Source organism: Excalfactoria chinensis, chromosome 2, assembly GCF_039878825.1.
Source record: "Excalfactoria chinensis isolate bCotChi1 chromosome 2, bCotChi1.hap2, whole genome shotgun sequence".
Taxonomy (NCBI): Eukaryota; Metazoa; Chordata; class Aves; order Galliformes; family Phasianidae; genus Excalfactoria; species Excalfactoria chinensis.
This window is the reverse complement of record NC_092826.1, coordinates 141,453,776-141,467,502: the sequence shown is the minus strand read 5'-3', so window position 1 is coordinate 141,467,502 and position 13,727 is coordinate 141,453,776. Positions and strand designations below refer to the sequence as shown.

At 58.7% G+C, this 13,727-nt stretch overlaps 1 protein-coding gene across 4 annotated transcripts in view; it reads right to left on the bottom strand.

The window, feature by feature from the left end:
• Nucleotides 1-13,727, bottom strand: part of AGAP3 (ArfGAP with GTPase domain, ankyrin repeat and PH domain 3) — a 76,674-nt gene that overhangs the window by 11,929 nt on the left and 51,018 nt on the right. For 2 of the 4 annotated variants that reach the window (XM_072330654.1, XM_072330653.1), the window contains exons 12-13: nucleotides 3,286-3,459; nucleotides 350-511 (exon numbers count right to left, since the gene is read on the bottom strand). The exons of 1 other annotated variant lie outside the window; for it this stretch is intronic. In XM_072330654.1, the coding sequence (XP_072186755.1) occupies nucleotides 350-511; nucleotides 3,286-3,459 (336 nt within the window). The remainder of the gene's footprint in view (nucleotides 1-349; nucleotides 512-3,285; nucleotides 3,460-13,727) is intronic. One more of the 4 variants, XM_072330656.1, reaches the window with a different exon arrangement.

Sequence of the window (13,727 nt, the reverse complement as noted above, 5' to 3'; positions counted from 1 at the left end):
AACACCTCCAAATGCCCTCACCTTCAGGCAGACCAGCAGGCCTTCCAACAGTCGAAGAGTGGCAGATTTACAAGCGCGCAGAAACAAGCCGCTATGGTAGAGAGTGTCTACACACCTTCTGCAGGCCTAGGCACACCGTGACCGTATGGTGCGCTCCCAGCCGCGCTGATACAGCCCATAATTACCACTAGCACTAAGGTGCGCACAGCAGCACGATGGCAGTCCTGCTGCACCGCAGGTGGGACACCACGGGCAGGTTCAGGGGTGACGGCTCCCTGAAGAGGCACCAATGAGTTGGGCAGGAGCACCCCGTGCCCCGGTGTCCCCCGGTGGAGCAGAGGCTGCCTACCTTCAGCCGCTGTGCTGGGGCCGTCCGGCCGCGTCGTCCCCGTGCTCTTTTTCCTGCGGTGCTTCTTCCTGTTGGCATGCGGCGACGGGGGCGGCTCCAGCTTGGGGCTGGCGGCGGTGGAGATGTTGGGGCTGGAGCTGAGGGAATCGGCAGTGCCGTTGGCTATGGACAAAGAGAGAGAAGATGATGTACAGCGGGAGACAGCCAAGGGGTCGGGGGACGGCAGCAGTGCTCTGCCTGGCTGCAGCTGCACAGCCCCCAGCCTGCAGGCAGAGCAGGAACTGCGCTGCTCAGCACTGGGATGGTCTGGGGCCGGTGGGTCTCCGTGTGGGTCCCCGTGCTGGGTCCTTGAATAGACCTCAGTGTGGGGGGCCTGCGTGGGTGCCTACACGGGGTCACCCCGGGCATGGGGACTCTCTTTGGGGCCTGCTGAGGGCCGCTGCCAGCACTCGGATGGATGGGACACGCGCAGGCAGCATGTGGGGCAACGCCTGTGTTTGGAAGGGCCAGAGCAGCATGCTGTGCACAGCCCCGGCTCCGCGGCACCGCACCCTGCACGGCCTCGCAGATGAGGAGAGGGGCTGCCACGCTCAGGAACTGAGCGCAATGGTCTCCATAGGCTCCCGATATGGAGCTGAAGAAGCTGCATCCCCAGCAGCAACGCACCAAATTTATCCTCAATCATACTGTTCCTTACAATTAATAGCAGAATTAGAAACAATCAGGGAGCTGCCTAATTACTGTCAATTAGAGCGCGCTAATCAAGCTCCGATCACACACACACACGCTGCCGCTGCACTCACCATTAAATGTCAAATTTCATTAGAGACCAGCAACAAAATCAAAAGCCTGACATTCAATTTCAGCAGCACACACAGCGCAGGCTTCCAATCAGCATAAAAATGCAGACTCCGGGGAAGGCAACGAGGCGCAGGAGCCCTCGCTGCACGGTTAACCCTCTCCGAAATGTGCTCCTGCCTCTGTGTGCCCAGCGCGCCGCTCCGGCCCCGCTGCCCAGCACAGCCCTGCTGCACCTGGCGTGTCCCAGCCAGCCCTGAGCGCGGCCCCACGGGGGGCTCTGGGGGGTGAGCGGTCCTGGTGGCCGAGAGCAGCACTCAGCAGCATGGAGCTGCCCACTGAGCCCTGTGAGTGCACGGCCAGCGTGGGACGTGGTGGCACAGCTCTGCTGTCCCCGCTTCCCGCTGGATCTGACACACACGAGCGGGGCGTTTCCGCTGCTATTAATCCACGGGGAAATAGCTCACCCTTGGCAATTGAGAGAGATAAATCTAATAAAATCAGACCCCGCTTTATGGATATAAATTACCTCTGCTGTTTGGCAGGACGGTGCCTGCAGGAGGTGTGAGGTGCCTCCCCCAGCCCTGAACTGCAGGGATCTGAGTCTTCCCCACCTGGAGGGGACCATGGTGCACCCCCAGTGCTGCTCCCACACCCCTGTGCTGCGCCATACCTCAGGGCTGTGGGGCGCCTGCAGCCTGCACTGACTCTGTGCCCCGTGCTGCACAGCAGCTGCCACCCATCCTGTGCTCTGCACTGCCCTGCAGCCGATGGCACAGGACTGGGGCTGGGGGCTTGCAGGGCCCTGGTGGGATGGGGAGGGGGCGGAAGCGGGAATGCTCCCTCCGGAGATGCTCCATTCTTCCTGTTACTCAGCACTAAGCTCTTCCAACCCACCCATGGGTCTCCAGATCCCCATCTCACTATGGAAGCCCTCCACGTGCACAAGTGGGATGCTCCTGGGTGCTTCCCCCAAACCAGCTGTGTGTCCGTGGGCCATAAAGGCTGAACACCAGCAGTGCAGGGGCAATATCTGTGCCAGCTGTGCGGCTCACCAAGGTGGGGAAGGACAAGGGGAAATGGCTTTAAACTAAGAGAGAGATGTAGGTCGGATGTCAGGAGGAAATTCTGCAGGATGCCTCAGCAGTGCTGCTCAGGATTGCAGGTGCTCCATCCCCGGGGGTGCATCCAAGGCTACGGATGGGCCCTGGGCAGCCTGAACAGGCTGGGGCCGGGGGGTCCCTTCCAACACTGTGTGATTCTACGGCTCTATGAGCACCTGGAGCTGGTGCTCTCAGACCTTTGGCTCTGAGCAGAGACCCTCTCCCCAGCGGCCCTGGGCGCAGAGCAGCCCTGCAGCGCGGCGGGGCCGTGCCGTACCCGGGCAGGGCTCAGAGCATCCCCCAACAGCAGCACGGCTGCTCCGTGTCCAGGGCTGGGGCTGGGGGGGCCGTGGCACATTACTGCTCAGAGCTGCGCCCTTCCGCTGCCGTCGCCGCGCTGCCCCATCAGCAGTAACAGTCTGATTAATTCGCTTCCAGCAGGGAGCTGATGGGGCCAATGATGGAGCCGCTGCATCAGGCGCGCTGAAATTGATAGTTTTTCACAGTTACAAATGAGGAGCCTCCTCAGCTGCAAATGGCGCCCGCACAGTCGGACTCCGGTAATGATCATAAAGAGGCTCTCTTTAAACTGCGAAAGCCCCTGGGACCGCGCGGGGGGGCGGCTGCCGCGCTAATGAGAACTACAAGGGGCGAGCAGGCATGGAAATGGCTCCTCCACTCTTGATGTGCATTTAACTGCTTTTTTAGTGCGGCGGCAGAGCCAGGAACGAAGGAGTGATGAATGCAGCACAAAAGCATTTATTTTCCAATTCGGCAAAGTGGCTACGTTGGGAAATGTATGAATTATTTTAATTCACTCAACTGTCCTGAAACGTCGTGGAGCGAGCGGGCGCGGGGGGAGACGCGGGGTGCACACACAGGATGGAACCACCACGTCGGGTTCCGCCGCCCCAAAAAGCTGCAGCGGGGCGGGCGCTAAGAGCAGCCTCAACTGCCCCCGGGTGCGTGCTGACCCTCACTTGGGCCCATCCCAAAGAACCTCCCGCAGCCCCGCGGGGCCGCAGTGCCACTCACCGGGGTTGGGGCAGGCGCCGGGCAGCGCCATGGCCTCGCTCCACTGATCGGCGCTGGAGACAGAGTAGGAGCGCTGGTGCATGCCGTCGGGCTTGGAGCTGAAGCCCACCAGGTTGATGCCGCTGATGGAGCGCTCCGAGTGCAGGGAGGTGCTGCTGCTGGAATGTGGGGCGCCTGCAAGAGAGCCGCCGGGTCAGCGCGAGCCGAGGGCCGCCCTGGGGCAGAGCCGTGCGCCCCATGCCACGTGTGTGCAGGTGCAGCCCGGAATGAGGGCTGCTCCGGCCCTCCTCTCCTGCAGGTCCCCACACAGCACCGGGCAGCCGGGTGCCCAGCGTGGCACAGCTGGGGCTCCCAACACGCAGCCCCCCTTCAGCCTGGTTCTGCAGTCCATGATCTGCTCCCGGTCCCCACCACGGCTACAAACACTTGCACCAGCAGGCACCTGCCAGCAGCCCCAGCGCCCGTCCTTACAGCTCCACCACCCGTGCACAGGGCCCAGCACAGAGCACAGGGCCAATGGAAGCCCCGTGGTGGATGTCATGGGGACACGAAGGGGGAAAGCCTCTGCCCCGCTGGGACCCCTGAGCTGCAGACCAGGAGCTTGGAACCCACAGAGGAAAAGTTCTGGGGAACAGAAGCAGCTGAAGATGATGAGATCACTTTGATCTGAAATGGGTCAAATGTTTCTGGATCACAGGAACAGCCCGTGTTCCCGTAACCACACAGAGTGCTGCCTGCAGTGTGTCTGGGGGGAGGACACTGCTGGGGGGGACTGAGCACACCTGGCACTGCACACACAGCCCCACACCTCCCCTGCTGCCCCATGCTGGGATGTCGGCTGTGTTCTGCTCCCCAGTGCCCCAAAGCTGCACCTCCTGCATGTGCAGCACCAGGGTTTGTGCATGAAGTTACAGCTCTGTCCCCACCATTCCCACAATAACCTGATAATGTGATCCAAACGTCACCAACGTCTGAGTGCTGCCTGTGGCTGCACAGTGCCGGGACCTCAGTTCCAGAAGCCCAAATCTCCCTTACAGAGAGCAGTGACTGCACCTGGCAGCCAGGGCACGAGCAGAATGGGGGGCAGCCTGAGTGTCTCCCCCCTTGCAGCCATGGGGTCAGGTCCTGCAGCCCTGAGCACCAGCTGTGGGGCCAGGCCCTGGCAGAGCCATGGGGTCAGGTACTGCAGACCCACAGCCCCAGTGCAGTGCCATTGCTCGGCCCCCTCAGCCCCAGTGCCGTGCGCTCCCCCTCCCTGCCTTGTTCAGCACCACAGAAACACGTGTAAAACCATGACACTGACTTTGCCTCTAATTAGCCCTTAATTTACAAGACACACTCGGAAGGGTAATTAGCTGGCGCTCCGCTCTTGACTGCAGCATCCATCTCCTCTCTCCTCCTGGTGGGAGGGAGCCCGCTGCCACCGGAGCAGGGACACCACGCTCCCCTGGGACTGAGGGAATGGGTCCTGGCATGGGATGAGATGGGATGGGACAGAGTGGGACAGGGTGAGATGGGACAGGGTGGGACAGGATGGGGTGGGGTGAGGTGGGGTGGGATGGAGCGAAGCTGCCTGAGCCCTGCACCCAGTCCCCTTGTCCTGAAGATGGGTAGGTTGGTCCAGCAGGCCCAGAGCCTCCCGAGATCCCCTGACGCCACCTGCAGCTGCACGACAGGATCCCCGTACGTCAGGCAAAACAGAAGGTAAACAGAAAGCCAGATGTAATGCATCGCCCACCGCTCTGAGCACAGTCCCCTGGTCTGACCTCTCCCTGCTCCCCCCGCGGTCCATCAGCAGAGCCCTTCCCATCACTGCTCAGAACTCAAAGAATTTCACATCAACGCGTTGGTGTGAGCTCAGCAGTGCTCACAGCCCACAGCACCAACACCACGCAGCACATGGATACGTGCTCACATTTCCTTTTAGAACATTAACACTGAGGATATCCCTGTCAGCCTCACTGGGGAAAGGACTGACCCTCTATTCACTGACAGTGCACCGATCTGACCAGCACTGACGCAGCCAGGCTGTGGCACATCAGCTCTGCCCCCTGCCAGTATGGCTGATGCCCACTCCTCAGCAGGATCACAGCAAAGCTGGACCACAGCCCCACACTGTGGCTGAGGATGGGGCCCCTCAGGGCCCCCCTAATTCCTCCCGGAGCAGGGTGGGGTGGGAGATCCCCAAGGAGGAGAGCTGGCGGCTGCTGTCCCCATGCAGGGCAGTCTGTGTGCAGGGAGCTCTCGGGCTGCAGTTTGAGCCCAGTGCCATGTGCTGCCCTGGATGCACTGAGTGCAGCACGGCTCCATCCCCTCACAGCTCCTGAAAGGGTCTGGGCTCACAGTGGATCCCTCTGAGCCTGCCTGGCTCCAGGAGGAGCAGCCACAGCAATCAGGCTCTCCTCCCAGCAGAGCTGCCCCAGGGCTGCAGTGATATAAGAGCAGTGCTGCAGTGATATAAGAGCAGTGCTGCAGTGATATAAGAGCAGTGCTGCAGTGATATAAGAGCAGTGCTGCAGTGATATAAGAGCAGTGCTGCAGTGATATAAGAGCAGTGCTGCAGTGATATAAGAGCAGTGCTGCAGTGATGTAAGAGCAGTGCTGCAGTGATATAAGAGCAGTGCTGCAGTGATGTAAGAGCAGTGCTGCAGTGATATAAGAGCAGTGCTGCGGTGATATGGGAGCAGTGCTGCAGTGATATAAGAGCAGTGCTGCAGTGATATAAGAGCAGTGCTGCAGTGATGTAAGAGCAGTGCTGCAGTGATGTAAGAGCAGTGCTGCAGTGATGTAAGAGCAGTGCTGCAGTGATATAAGAGCAGTGCTGCAGTGATGCAGGAGCAGTGCTGCAGTGATATAAGAGCAGTGCTGCAGTGATATAAGAGCAGTGCTGCAGTGATGTAAGAGCAGTGCTGCAGTGATGTAAGAGCAGTGCTGCAGTGATATAAGAGCAGTGCTGCGGTGATATAAGAGCAGTGCTGCGGTGATATAAGAGCAGTGCTGCAGTGATGTAAGAGCAGTGCTGCAGTGATATAAGAGCAGTGCTGCAGTGATGTAAGAGCAGTGCTGCAGTGATATAAGAGCAGTGCTGCAGTGATGTAAGAGCAGTGCTGCAGTGATATAAGAGCAGTGCTGCGGTGATATGGGAGCAGTGCTGCAGTGATATAAGAGCAGTGCTGCGGTGATATAAGAGCAGTGCTGCGGTGATGTGGGAGCAGTGCTGCAGTGATATAAGAGCAGTGCTGCAGTGATATAAGAGCAGTGCTGCAGTGATATAAGAGCAGTGCTGCAGTGATGTAAGAGCAGTGCTGCAGTGATATAAGAGCAGTGCTGCAGTGATGTAAGAGCAGTGCTGCAGTGATATAAGAGCAGTGCTGCGGTGATATGGGAGCAGTGCTGCAGTGATATAAGAGCAGTGCTGCGGTGATATAAGAGCAGTGCTGCGGTGATGTGGGAGCAGTGCTGCAGTGATATAAGAGCAGTGCTGCAGTGATATAAGAGCAGTGCTGCAGTGATGTAAGAGCAGTGCTGCAGTGGTGGTGGAAGCAGTGCTGCTTATTTCCAGTCTGAACCATTGCACCTCAGCTACCACTGGACCTTGGTTTTATCAGATAAGGCGCTCCCTGCTATCGGAGTTTTGCTCCTCTCTTGGTACTTACAAACAGCGTTGGAAAAATCTCAGCCTCGTTTCCTGCTATAAACCAGCTGGGCTCCCCACAGCTCTCCCTGCACGGCACGTCCTGCAGCTACCGGACATCCGCTGAGCCCTCCGGGTCCTCCCAGCCCCAAACTGCAGCCACCGCAGCCAGCTGAGAACGGCTTCCAAAGTTCCCGAATTAAATAATTCACACTCGCTGATTCGAACACGTCTGAATCTCCTACCTGCTGTTTAATTTGCTTCTAATTACAGCTGGAATATGAAGAATTCATCATTCTGTGCTCAGATACATCATCTTGCCTCTTCCCAGACACCAAGCAGAAGTGTTTACTGAACACGTGGTTCTTTTCTTTATTAACCGCTCTATTATTCCCATATAGTAATGAACCAACGCTGCGTTAGGATTCATTAGTTCCTAATAAACTCGAAAAGAACTTTTTGCTGCCTTTACCTCCCTGCAGCCCCTCGTGGTGCCAGTGCCGCGCGCTCCTGCAGCCGGCAGAGCTGGGAGATGCTGGGCTGTGTGAGGGAGGAGGAACCGCAGCCGGGGTTTATCCGCGCTTTAAGTGAAGCCCCGTGAGAGAGCAGAGAGCAGAGAGGGCTGTCCCTGCAGAAGGGCGGCGCGTGGCCATCGCAGGCAGGCGGCTCAGAGGTGGCCGCGTTTAGACACACGCATGCAGGCTCTGGGCAGCCCGCTCTGCCCATTGCGGGCAGATGAAATTAGATGATCTTTGAGGCGCTTTCCAACCCAGGCCGTTCCGTGATTCTATGACACGTCACTGCATGAACGGGGCCGGCAGCACAACCTGGTCCTCCCTGCTCTGCTCCTGAGCATCCGCAGTGATCCGGACACGGGCAGTGATCAGTTCACGTCTCCTCTAACCCAGATTAATACTTTCAAGTAGCGCAGCCTCTCTTTTGATTTTGACTTTTTGCTATCCAGTAAAATGCTCCTTTCATCACTCCTAATTACGCTCCACACTTCCTCCTGTTTCTTTTTCCCCAAAGATCTGGCTCTAATTGCTTTCAGCTCTGTGAAATTGGCTCAGATATGTATTTTTGAGCACGTGTGTGTGTCTGTGCGTGTGTGAATCTCCCTATTTCTGCTCCGAGCTCTGCTCTGCCCGAACACCGGCACCGCATCGCCATTACCTGCACCTGAGCTGCTCTCCAGCTCTGGGGTCTCTGCTCAGAGGGAACACAGCATCTCTGCAGTGCTGTGCCAGGCCTCAGCGCAGTGGGTTCAGGATGGCACCTCTCCCACTGCGTGGGTCCTCCTGTGGGTATCGCTAGGACAACATTATTCGTCCTCCACCACATCACAGCAAGATGCCTCAGGAACCATTTCTGAGACACAACGTGGGGGAAAGGAGGAGCAGGGAGTGGGAGATGAAGAAAAGCTGATGCTTTTCAGTCTGCCTTCAGCTCTACTAATGTGACCACAGGTGACGCTCAGTCCATGTGGAAACCTGAAATCATAAGCTACAGAAAATGTACCTATGAGCAACGCTGCCTGAAATACAACAAAGGTACCGTGCAGCTACAAGTCCAAGAGATCAGCACGGCTGGGGTGGGGGCTGCCAGCCATGGCATTAAGGCTGCAGTGCTGGGCATCAGCCTGCACTGACCACCTACAGCACAGCTGAGCTGGGAACGCTGCAGTGCGTGGAGTGAGCACAGCCCTGCAGAACACGCAGCACCAGAGCCCCATCAACAGCTCTGACCCACATGGAGTGCAGCAGAGGGAGCTGCACTGTGAGCTGCACTATGAGCTGCACTATGAGCTGCACTGTGAGCTGCACTGTGAGCTGCACTGTGAGCTGCACTGTGAGCTGCACTATGAGCTGCATTGTGAGCTGCACTGTGAGCTGCACTATGAGCTGCACTGTGAGCTGCACTGTGAGCTGCACTGTGAGCTGCACTGTGAGCTGCACTGCCCCAACCCGCTCTGCGGGGAGCAGAAGGTACGGTGCAGAAGGGAAAAATCCTCAGCCCCCTCTGGGGCTGCCCCATTTCCCAGCTCCCTCGGCAGCATCAGGCAAGTAATTCAGGCCCACGTTTTCACAGGTGGCCGCTAATTACATCCCTTAGTTTTTGCAGGTGCCCACAGCCAGATGCTCAGAGCAGCAGCCTCAGCCATGTGCTGCCCTGCGCCCATCTGCCTCCCCCAGCACTGCCCAGCACAGGCACAGCCACAACTGGGGTCTCTCCTCCTCACCTCCCCCAAAGCAGCCTTCCCTGCTCAGCCCTGCAATGCACTGCTCTGCTCCTTTAGTGTTCTTGCAAATGTATCCAGTCCCAGTAATTGTCTCTAATTAGGGTCAATGATTATCCTGTTGGGAGGGAGCAAATCAATCTCTGCTCTCCCCTTGGGGATCAGGAGGTTGTGCGAGGCACCGTGCACTGCCAGCGCTGCAGGGCACAAAGCAGTGTGTGCTGCAGGGCGCATTGCAGTGTGTGTGCTGCAGGGTGCGTTGCAGTGTGTGTGCTGCAGGGTGCGTTGCAGTGTGGGTGCTGCAGGGTGCGTTGCAGTGTGGGTGCTGCAGGGGCAGCACACAGCAGAGCTCTGCACGGATGCTGAAACTGGAGAATGAAGAGGCTGCTGGAAGGACGCAGCCGAGTGGCAGGGAGCTGCTGTGCCCAGCACTGCTCTGCCCTGCACAGCCCTGCCTCACCCCTGCCTGCTGCTGCACGCTGCCATTGGCACAACACAGTAACAACTCTGCATATACATACAAAGCCCGGGACAACTGCTGAGCAGCTCGGAGTGCCTTCCTTCCTTCAGCCCCGCGTTGCTGTGCCACAGCATGTCCCTGAATGCAGCCCTGGTCAGTGCGTTCCCCCCACACACCTCCACTTGTCTGACTTCACTGGAAGCAGAAAGCATCGCCTTCCTCTCACCAGGGCAGCCTTGGTCTGCCAAAACCACCTGGCTGCCCGCTGTGCTGGGACTTGAGGATGCAGCGTGATGCAGTGCTTTGAATACCAGCTGCACCATGGCGTGGCACACTGTGACAACAGCCCTGGACATGACAGCACCCTGTGGTGGTGGCCCTGCTCAGCACTGCTCTGCGCATTGCATGGATATGGATGAGGACACACGACCCAGCAGCAGTTCTGCTGAGCACACTCATCCCCACTGCACAGACAGAACTGCATGGCAGCACTGCTCAGAGATCCCCCTCAGCCTTCTCTCCTCCATGTGCACAGCCTGGGGCTCTCAGCCTGCCCCCATCAGGTGCTCCAGGCCCCTACTGTCCCTGCACCCTCCACTGGGCTCTCTCCAGCAGTTCCCATCTGCCTGGAACTGGGCGGCCCAGCTCTGAGCTGGGGGCACACAGCTGTCAGGCACCTCTGACAGGTCTGCCTTCATCTCTGCCTCAGCTCCATCTCCTCAGAAAGAAATAACAGCAGAGAGAGCAGTTACACCTTTGGGGAACATGGCATCCCAGTGACTGCAGCCCGTGCCCGCAGAGCCCAGCCCTGCATCTTTCTGCAGCTCCCCGCCCCCATCTGGCCCCGCGCAGCCCCGCAGGTCCTGGCAGCACCACGCAGCACCGGGGCAGCAGCTCTGCTTCGCATTCGGGACTCATCCTCCTGCTGAGGGGAGCAGGTAAGCATGCAGGAGGTGTCACCACCTGAGTGCTACAGTGCATATTTGTCATATAAATACGAATTTGCACTATTTTATACATGATTCATGATGAAAAGTATTAATTACAGACAAATTCAATCTCTGATCCGCGCTTCACTCTCAGACTACAAACAACCCTTAGAGTGTTGCTGGGAGGAACAAAGGTCCTGCATAGAGGAACTCCTGGGACGCCGTGCTCCCATTCCCAGCACTGCTCTGCTCTGTGCAGCAGCACAGCAGTGCCCCAGAGCCTCCATCATGGGGTGGCACTGTGCCCAGCATTGCACCCAGCATTGCGCCCGGCACTGCAGCCAGCACCTTGGGGTGGCAGCAACTCAGTGCAGGGGGAGCCAGGAGGTGGGGAGGACCAAAGCACTCCAGCAGAAGCTGCCCGTGTGCATGGCAGAGCTGTGAGGCAGAGCTGCAGGCGGAGCAGCGTTCCCAGGTGGACAGGAAGAAGCAGCCACAGCTCTCCCTGCACAGCCACAGCTCTGCAGCACGCTTCCATAGACCCCCATGCAGACAACGGAGCAGCCAGAGGACCGGCGTGCAGGCAGCCCCCTCTGCATGCCCCAGCACTCGTTGCACTCAGCGCCCCACGTGCCACGGTCACACAGCCGCTGAGCTCCGTGCTCCCGGAGCTGCCCTGCACCATGCCCAGCGCTGACTGCAGGCAGTGCAGGGCAGCTCATCGCGGAGCTGAGCGCTGTGCCGCGTCCCTCTGCCCCCACCAGGACGGAGCAGCTCCCATACGGACGTTCCCAGCGCTGCCCCGACCGCCGCCGCCCTCTGCTGCTGCTCTCCCTCAATGTCAGCGTCCCCCACGGCGAGCGGCGCTGCGCTGGGGAAACAGGTTTTCCCTTTTCTTTGTTAATTCTTCCCTCATTACATTTGAAATTCCACAATCAGTGTGCACTGTAATTGTCGAATTTGATGCTAATGATTAATGAATTAAACATGGATCCATCAATTAGTCCTCGGAGAATAATTCTGCATAAAGCAGCGGATAATGTAATTACAGTAACAAAGATAATGAGATGTTAACATCGACGGAGCCCGACGTGACATGATCACAGCAGGCGCAGCACCCGGCCTGGGGGAGCCCAGCCCACTGCGGCGGGGGGCAGCGCGGCCGGGCGGGGGGCTCGGCGGGCACCGGGCCATGCAAGGGGTCTCAGAGTGAGAGAGGACGCAGCCCCGAGCAGCACCTCCACGACCACCGAGTGCTTCCAGTGCTTCCACGGGCTCCAGGAGCGATCGGATGCGAGAGGGAGGAGGCAAGGAGCTGCCTCTGACCTTCCTGGTTCTGTGATCCTATGATTCCCTTTCTCTCCTAGCTGCTCACCTGAGCCCTGCATCCAGCTGCTCGCCCTCATTCCGCACCATGCGGCGAAGGAGCGGGCTGCTGGGCTCCGCATGTACCCACGCTAAGGGTGCAGGGAAGCACACAGCACAGCCCACGTCCTCCAGCAGCGGCCTTTCTGCATCTCCCTGTGCTGGGAGAAGGGCCCAAGCACCTCTGCAAAGCAACAGCCCGGGGCTGCGGCTGTGCTGAGGCCGGGCTCAAGTTGATGGCCGTGATCCCTGTGATCCTTTCCATCTCATCTGAGTGGGAGCTGCCTTCGTCCTCCCAGCCAGAAACACACCGATGGGGTGCCAAGGCAGAAGGGGTGAACTGCTGACCCACAGCAAGAGCAGAGCTCTGGGCCTGCAGGAGACACTCGAACCTGCAATGCCACACCACGAGGGGTGCGTTGCCAAACCCCACACGCAGCCCTTTACACCCAGAATGCATTCCCAGGGGAGAAATGCCCATCCTGCTGGATGCTGCTGGATTTGCGCCATGCAGGCAGCCCTGTGAGCACTGCTTGGCCCTGACTGCAGCAGCACCGCTGGGCTCCATGCTCTGCACACCCCACACTGCCCTGGGCAGCACGGCTCCCAGCCCTGCAGCACAGCACTGCTTCCCATAGCGCAGGGACTGCTGAGAGCCCTTCTGAACCCCCCCCGAGGAACAGCCCCCACTTGTCTTTTCTCCACGACACCTCAGGGGTCTCCGCAGCCCACACCGTGACACACTGAGACATCTGATTCCTCCCTCCACATCCAGAAGGAACCATCACAAAGAGTGATAACCCCTACACAACACTGCCTCAGCATGCGCTGTCTGAGCCCCGGTCCATCTCTAGCAGCTGCAGCCCCGAAGGGATCAACCACCAACACCCACTGCCAACACCTGACCCCACTACATACACGCAGCCCCAGTGCAGACACCCGGCCCTAATGCAGACACAGCCCTGTGGCGGACCCTCACCCCACTAGAGACATGCAGCCCCACTGCAGACACCCGCTCTGTATCCACACAGCAGCAGCACACTGAAGAAATGGCACCTTGGAGGCACAAAACACTTCTTGGACTGTTATAATAAGGATAACATCTTATGAGCGCTAAGAACCACGGACTGCCTGTATCTGCTCACCACTCACACCGTGGGCTGCTGGTCCTCCTGCACATCAGTCCCATCACATTCCCATCTCAGTGATGAGAGATTCTGCCCCAGATGTGTGGGAAGGAAGGCAGCTCTCCCTCCTTCCCCGCGGCCCTGTGGATCTCTGCAGCACCCTGCGGTACCCCATGCCACCCCGCAGCACCCTGCCCTGCACCCAGCTGCAGAGCTGCACTGCTGCCCAGCTCTGTGTCCCAGCACTGGTCAGCTCAGCCAGCTGTGGGGCTGCACTCAGCTCCCAGCTACTGCAGTGCCCCCGGTCAGCCCTCACCAATACAATGACATGGAGGAACTGAAGCCAGGAGGGCACTACATTGCAAAGTGAAAGGTAAACGAGCAAAGCAAAGCAGAGGCCGCTCTGCCAGCACGGCCCAGGGGGATCCAGTTCTCAACAAGCAATTTGGAACAGCTCTGATCACATCCTGACGGACACCCGGGGTGGAAGGAGGTGAACAAAGCAGCAGCGACACGAAACCGTTTGTAACCCAGGGCAGCAGCCAACCTGTGCACCACGGGAAGTTACACCCCAGGTGCTGCAGCACCGAATGGGAACCAGAGATCCCTCCGGGTCCCTTCCAACCCGGTACATTCTGCGATGCTGTGACTTCACGCTTCTGCATCTCTGCAACGAAACGTAAATGGAGGC